This window comes from Conger conger, chromosome 9, assembly GCF_963514075.1.
Source record: "Conger conger chromosome 9, fConCon1.1, whole genome shotgun sequence".
Taxonomy (NCBI): domain Eukaryota; kingdom Metazoa; phylum Chordata; class Actinopteri; order Anguilliformes; family Congridae; genus Conger; species Conger conger.
In genome coordinates this window covers 53,245,347-53,253,340 of record NC_083768.1, presented here as the reverse complement: position 1 = coordinate 53,253,340, position 7,994 = coordinate 53,245,347, and the positions used below count along the sequence as shown (strand labels likewise).

Genomic DNA, 7,994 nt, shown 5'->3' with positions numbered 1-7,994 from the left:
GTAGCTGTAGCTGGGTATACACGCTATAGCTACCATCCTGGCTCATAGTGTTGAAAGTTTGAGTGTTTAAATCCCATCGCAACAAAATATTATGTACTTTAGAGTACAAGGGTGAATGTGTACCACAGTGTCACATTTATTTTACATTATTTTTCACTGTCATATCAATCTTGAATGACCACATGGGGAACAAGTATATGTCAAAACAGTTGATTTGTAATAAAATATGTTTATTTTCTGATTTACAGCAATGCATAGTTTAGCCATTTGGATAGATCTGGAGACACTAAGGGACACCAGTGTACACTGTTTACATTTTGGTTCAGAGATATTTATTAGTTCTGAGTATCACCCTCAGATGTTGCACACCTGTCAAGCAGTTTATGATTCAGGAAATGTATACAGTACATTCATATCCTACCTGTTTGAGACTCTCAGCATGAAGAGAATAACGTTAGTATTGTAGTATTGTAAAAGTGTCTTGCTTCATTTAAGCCATTTTTCAAGTCTCAGTATCGCTCACCTCTTAACCCCTCTATGCGTGAAGGGGTTCACTAGCAGACGGAGTTTGGCTTTGCTGTAATAAACCATTTTCAGAAAATACATTTAATTTGTAGTAAGTGCTCAAAAGTAGGATTGGTCATAATAAAACCGAAAATTATGAGCATTAGCTGTGCTTTGTTAACAATTTTAGAAAATACATTTTGCTCCCACAACGTCTGTTGACTAGGGGCAAACATGATCCACTTGTCTACAATGTGTGACCTAACAGGGCTTTCAAAAATAGGGTTGTGGGGAGAGTATTAGTACATGTATTTGTATACATGTAAGTATAACAGTACATTATTACTATCTTGTACTGGTACACATATTGCTGCCATACATATCCTCAGGCACAAATATGACAAACCATGCACATTCTAATGAATCACTGCTTTACAAAACAAAATAAAATAAAATTTGGGAATAAAATTCACACTGATTAATGATTTCCACTTTCCAAAGTTACCACTTTCCAATTTTCATTCTAAAAATAAAATAAGAATCTAAATAATCAGTCACACATTACTACTTTAAAATTCTATAAATAATAAAAATTAAATTACATTCAAGTGCTACATTCAATTGCTTCATGATAACACTTCTTTAAAGACTCAATTAAATAATTTTGCAACAATTAAAATGCTTCCAAAATGAAGGAACAGCTGCATGTTGTTGTTATGAAGCAGTGTTTTTATTCTGTGATCACAGTACTTCCTTCTCTAAGTGCCTGTGCCTTTTTATCACAAATTCTGCTGAGTTGCATTTCCCTGTTGACATTACAACGGTTTTTGAAACAACTGATGCGGACTAATGTCAGTAACTCCATATATGATTTACACTCAATTGCATCTGTTTGAACATATAGTAACTTTTGCTAAACCTAGTGACCTACATAAAACAGAAAATTGATTTTTGCTGGCTGGGTTGTTTATTAGCAATAATAATCAACCCATTAGCCAAGTTATAATTCGTGTGGATGGAAAAACCTCTTCTTCCGAGAAAATATTTGAGATGAGAAAATAACACGGTCATATGAAACCACACAATTCAAAATCTCACTAACAAGAGACAATTCACAGTACTCAGGATACTATTTACACTGCTAACATACCAGCTCTTTTGCAGGAATAACGTTACAGTAATATGATGTTAAATACTGAAAATCAGATCAACAGTACTAAAATGTTTTTAAGGGTATTCTACCAGTCATGATGTGGTTTCATTAGTAAGCTATTCTCTATAGCCACTCCACAGGAAACACTTCTGCTCACACAGGAGGAGCTGAGAAGAGGCACAGAGCAGGTGTGTGTGTGTTGGAGGGCATGTGTGTATATGTGTGTGTTTGTGGGGTGTATGTCTGTGAGCATGTGTGCATGGGTGTGTTTGTGGGGTGTATGTCTGTGAGCATGTGTGCATGGGTGTGTTTGTGGGGTGTGAGTCGTTGTGTCTGTGTCATTGTGTTCTGTGTGTGTGTGTGTGTGTGTATGTGTGTGAGGGGTATATATATGTGTGTGTGTGTGTGTGTGTGTGTGTGTGTGTGTGTGAGGGGTGTGTGTGTGCGGGGTATGTGTGTGTGTGTGTGTGTGTGTGTGTGTGTGTGAGGGGTGTGTGTGTGTGTGTGTGCGTGCGGGGTATGTGTGTGTGTGTGTGTGTGTGAGGGGTGTGTGTGTGTATGTGTGTCTGTGAGGGGTGTGTGTGTGTGTGTGTGTTTGTGAGGGGTGTGTGTGCGTGTGTGTATGTGAGGGGTGTGTGTGTATGTGTAAGGGGTATGTGTGTGTGTGTGTGTGTGTGTGTGTGTGAGAGAGGTGTGTGTGTGTGTGTGTGTGTGTATGTGTGTGTGTGTGTGTGTGTGAGGGTGGGGTGTGTGTGTGTATGTAAGGGGTGTGTGTGCGTTTGTGTGTGCGTGTGTGAGGGTCGGGTGTGTGCGTGTGTGAGGGTCGGGTGTGTGTGTGTATGTAAGGGGTGTGTGTGTGTGTGTGTGTATGTGAGAGGTGTGTGTGTGTGTGTGTGTGTGTGTGTGTGTGTGTGTGTGTGTGTGTGTGTGAGGGGTGTGTGTGTCCTGTCCGGGAGCTCAGGGATGATCCACAGAGGGAGGTGGTGGCACCCTGAATCGTGGAAGGTGGAGTCCAAATTTACTCTCGATTCCCGCAAACGTGGCCACCGCCAACCTGAAGCCCCCGATATGGTCTGGGTCGGGCGCCGGCAGGCTGATTCCAGATTTCAGGGTGGGTTCTGCGCCAACCGGTTTTCTGTGGTGCAGAGAGAGGGTTTTCATGTTTTACTTTTTCTGCCACTCAAAATAAACAGTTTAGCTGAATATTAAAAAACAGGGAGAGACCAAGGTCTTTTTTTTCTGAGCGCTATGGAACCACAAATAAAGAATTCTGTGCTGGTTTTCAAGTTTGTTTGCATTTCGGCTGCTTTTGACCTCCTCAATAAGGACAAAAAGATCTATTTTTAAACCCCTCCTAAGCAATATTAGCTGAATGGTCTTTTATTAAGCCCGCAAGGCAAAGCCACTTCAGATAACTGACACACCGACACAAGACGTGGGTGTGCATGCAGGCTTTGTGCACACCATGATGGCGAAACAATAATGAGAACATGAGGGCATTTCTGCCAAGAGGGACAGACTGAACGCTGGACTCATACACACGCAGCCATTTCCTCCTGCTCTGGCTTCCATTGGCTGGTGCCAGTGCATAGAGTGCCCGGGGCAAAGCATTTATGGAAATGCCACAATGATTCCCAGTGGGAGGGTTTGAAGTACTCAGCTGACTTTTTAGAGGCGTTTTGGTTGATGCCATACTCAGATTACCGAAGGGAGAAGCACCTACAAGTCATTTTCAATCAGGCCTTAAACACCATTCCTGTAACACGACATCTCCCACCATTAAAAACAAAGTTCAAGTGTTGCAAATAATGGCAATTTATAAGAGACTGCCCTCTTGGAAGATCACACCTTTCAAATAGTTTCAGATTTTTGGCATTTAGATCGGCACATTTCTTTCACAGCTTCCATTTTTGTCATGTTCTCTAAAAGATGAAAATCTTGAAAGGTCCCCACCTGAAATGGTATTCAGGCACGGTAATATAGCTAATGCTACTGTGTAAGAAAAGGCCACTTTGCCTAAGATAAAAGCGGAGAGACAGAAGAACTTACTTTCCTCCAAAGTCCACGTAGAACCATCTCTGGAGGAGCTCATAGGTCACCAGCGTGACTCCAAACTGAGGCGACGAACGGAACACTCGGGCTGCCATGTTTACAGAAGATAGAAGCAAATTAAACAATAGACGTTTAAATATTAATGTCATTATCTTTATTTTGAACTACTTTAATACTTACTTTAAGTATAAATACAGAAAATACTATGAAACTTCAGGGTGGTTAACGATCACCACCCTGCCATGCCATATATATATATATATATATACACAGTATGCTCCATAATGTTTGGGACAAAGACATATATTTATTTGACTTCGCTCTGTGCAATTTTAGATTTTAGGTTAGGCCACTCAGTGTATACATGTGGACGCATACCTCCAGCTCCTTTCCAGAAAGCTCGAGGCCCTTCTTCCCTCAGAATTTTCCAGAAGCAGTCAAGAAGCCCGTTGTATGTGGTCTGCCCGGCGCGAGCCGCCACTTGCAGACGGGTCTTGATGACATCAGCAGGGGTCACCAGAGAGGCCGCGGGCATGCCTGAGGGGTGCAAAGAGCGCGTCACCCAAGAGCTTCATTTCCCCTGCAAACAATCACATCAACCCCACACCACAATCTCCCCAAACCCTATCATGCTCCAAAACAAAGAAGGAATAAATAAATTTGAATACAAGTATTGCCATTTCTCCAAAGGTCTAGCGGTGGGGTCCCAGCTCAGGCTATGTTCTGAAACAGCTGGTAGCAGGTAGTTTCGAGCTGGTCATAGCTGGATTTTACACCAGGGGTGACTTTCCTGCTTAGAATGCAACCGAACGGGCGGTGCTTGCCTTGCCCGCCGTTCGATAGCCCTCCGTAAAAGAGGGGGCGAGCCCTATGCGCTTTTTCGTTAGATTTTATCCCTTTTTTACGAGTTTCCTGGGGAGAGACGCGCTGACACACCTCGTCCCACGCCCCCATCGACAGCCCACCCGATTCACCTCGGGCCGTCCTTCCCACCGACGCTCGCCTGACAGGGGCTGATGTTCCCGCGTGCTCCTCCCCATTACAGGCCCTTATAGTCGTGGCGGGGCCTTTTACTTAACATCCAAATGAAGCCTTTTAAGTGCTCCTTATTGAGACACGGGCCTGCCGGGGCCCTAGAGACCCTCACCTGCATAATGGCCCTCAGGATCCCCCCGCAGAGAGCTGTGGAGTGGAGCAGGGGCTAACGTGCTAAACTACAGCCCAATCCCCGCCGAGTGCCTGATCAAGTCCGCCTGCACTACTCCGTGCATTACCGATATACGTAATAGCCTGCCCCCCCCCCACCCCTTACCCATCGTCAGCAGCGGCTTTTAATTGGCAACCAAGTCATCCGCTGATTGCCGAGGGAGAGCGGTCTGGTTCATTTCCTCATCCCCTTCCATGGCGGAGCGAATCGGGGGTGAGGGTGGGGGGGGGGGGGGCGCAAACATCGGCCGTGAACCGCCCGCAAGCCGAAAGCTTCCCGGTCACGTTCTACACGGAGCGGAGGCCGGAAGAGGGGGGTCACAGGTCCCAATCATACAGAGGAGGCTGCGCCTGTACCCTAAAGCTAGGCTTTTCACCTCAATCACACCTGTAAAAAAAGCCAGCTGTATAAATGAGCTAGTACAGGCTGTACAGTGCCCGCTGTCCTATACAAGGGGCATCTGCTGAGAAACAGTTATGCAACATAAAGTGTGCAGATGGAGCGTACGATTCAATTTCCTCCACTGATTGTAAATCAGCGAATAACCAAAACAATTTCCTTCAGAAATGATTTCCTGCTATGTCGAGAAACAGGTGACAAAAAACAACAGGGAAACTGCTAAATTATTAAACATGCAGCCCTTAAGGATATCAGTCTAAACTAAAGACTGTTGCACAGACAGAAAAAAACGGTGGAAAAAATATCTTTCCACACAGACGACAGACGTCTTCCCTCATTTAAAAAAATGTTCCATTTGGCCTTTTGTCCAGACAAACTTGGGGGAAAGAACCATCAACCTATCTATCGCACGGGAGGCTACAAGATATATATTCATTCCTTTTCAGTTGCGCTCCAAACCATACTGGCTTGGCTGTATTTATTGTCTTTATAACGACATTTACTTTTACCACTAAACAACCGCTAAAATATCAAAGTGAAAAAGCAGGCTCCGCATATTTCTCTACACAGGAAGCACAACAACAACTCGAAAAAATAAATAGAAGACTTTGGAGGTGGTTTGTGCATAATTCCAGCGCTAACCGAAGGGTCTGTTTATTGCGCTACGGGGCTGCGTCTTCTCCCTCTACCCCCTCACAGTGAGGGAGCTGCCAGCTCCTATATATTAAAGTGGAAAATATCCCAACCCTTTGGCAGGAACACTGCACTTCAAAACCCAGCCTAAATCACTGAAGGCTCTAATTAGGCGACCGCGGTGGAGACAGCGGTCGCAGACGGCTACCGGGGCCCGCGTGGGCGCTCACCCGCTATGGCTCCCGCGAGCAGCAGGCTCGCCGGCCCCACTCCACCGTCCTCGTCCGCCAGGGCCGCCTTCAAGTGCGCGTAGCAGGGGAAGTAGATGGCAGAGAAGGGGATGTCACGCAGGAAGCAGGCCTTCGCACCCTGGGGTGGGGAGGGAGTGAAGGAGACCGGTGTAAAACTGTGCTTCCAAAAAGGTTTTCCCTGAAGCGCTTTTTTTCAAAAAGTATTTTGTTTTGTTGGGCAACTTTTCCAAAAGTCTATTAAATTTATAATGTATAATGTCCCAGTTTTGGGCATTTATCTGTGGAGAAATTATTACTATGTAAGTAGACATCGACCAACACAAGTATACAAATAAAGTATGTAGTATAGGCTGTAAAACACTAAGAATAGAAAGCTATTAAAAATACAGATATGAATGCGCAGCACAGAGGATGTTAACCCGTTTGAACATTGAGCACACATAGCTTTTAACCTGCTAATATAAATTCAGAATATGCCTTTTAAAAATGAACAATTCTAAAAACATATGAATCTACACACAGAATGAATTTCATGAGTAGCTTTTACACAATAGACAACAGTCCAATCAGTGGGGAACACACTGTACTTTTACCAAAAACCTAAATTACTAAGATTAGTACTCACCTGAAGATCTTATTCATTACAAACTAGATCCTACAGACCCATATTAAACTCTGAATAAAGCATGGCAATTTTGCAATACAAATTCCTTTTCAATAATTCATGTTAAGTGTTGTTTGTCATCGCAAGTAGTTATTCTAACATGATAGCATCTAAAATGTTTCCATTATGACAGAAATGCAAACGGTCTTCTGTGGTTTCTTGCAGAAAATTTAAATAAACCCATTATGTGCTCTGATTGAAACAATCCCTTAGTTAGGGGGAACTAAGTCCAGGCCAATCAAAAACAAATGTTTCCCTGTATGGGTGTGTTATTTTAACCTGGCCTTTGCATGGGGCATTGACCTGATATGCGCCTGGTACAATGACGTAAACACATCCCCGGGAGTTCATTTTCAGACACTTATTTCAATACTTGATGACTTCTGATTGTACAGTCTTTCCTGTTCATAAACAAAGAAACATCTCATATCCCCTCTTTGGCAGATGTCCAAGGAAAGGATACGGGAGAGATTTTCCCTTCAACCAAACCGTTTAAAGCCAAGCGATGTGCAATTTTAGACAGGCTTCGTTTAACTTCCAGGTTAATCCACACGGCATACACAGGTAGAGCAGATTCCTGCGGTATCTCTTACCCTGACCTGCCCCCCCGTCTACAGGAGCGGACTACCTGCTGAAAACCGGCTGATAACATCACACCACTCCCACCCCACCCCCCTCAGAAAACGGAACTTCCTCTGTCTGTCTGCACCGGTCTGTTATACATACCGGTTAGTGCCAAGCTGTCTACAGGTCTACTGGCCTATGAGCAGTGTAAGGGAGGTACAGTGTGGGAGAAGGCCCTGTGTTTTGGTTGCTGTTAGTTATATTGTGTAACGGCAGAAGTACTGGTTGGAGCCCCCGCTGTCTCCCTGCCTCCCCCCCACACACAGACTCTTCCCCTGGAGGAGAAAAGCAGGGTAATTAGAGTGACAAAGACAGCTCTGTGCATGCAGGGCAGGGCCAGAGGAGACAGTCGGTCTGGGAGACGGCAGGCCAAAGCTCGTCTCCTGCAGTCAATGCGCACTGTCTGTGCGGGGGACAGAAGGCAGGCAGGCAGGGGTGGCAACGGGTTTGACATTCTTAACGTGTGCACACACACACACACACACACACACACACACACACACACAC

General features: G+C 44.6%; 1 protein-coding gene across 2 annotated transcripts in view; it reads right to left on the bottom strand.

Moving 5' to 3' along the window:
- Positions 1-213: 213 nt before the first annotated feature.
- Positions 214-7,994, bottom strand: part of LOC133137027 (electrogenic aspartate/glutamate antiporter SLC25A13, mitochondrial) — a 66,577-nt gene continuing 58,796 nt past the window's right edge. For both annotated transcript variants that reach the window (XM_061255003.1, XM_061255004.1), the window contains exons 15-18: positions 6,179-6,317; positions 4,088-4,246; positions 3,707-3,797; positions 214-2,792 (exon numbers count right to left, since the gene is read on the bottom strand). In XM_061255003.1, the coding sequence (XP_061110987.1) occupies positions 2,615-2,792; positions 3,707-3,797; positions 4,088-4,246; positions 6,179-6,317 (567 nt within the window). In that variant the 3' untranslated portion in view covers positions 214-2,614. The remainder of the gene's footprint in view (positions 2,793-3,706; positions 3,798-4,087; positions 4,247-6,178; positions 6,318-7,994) is intronic.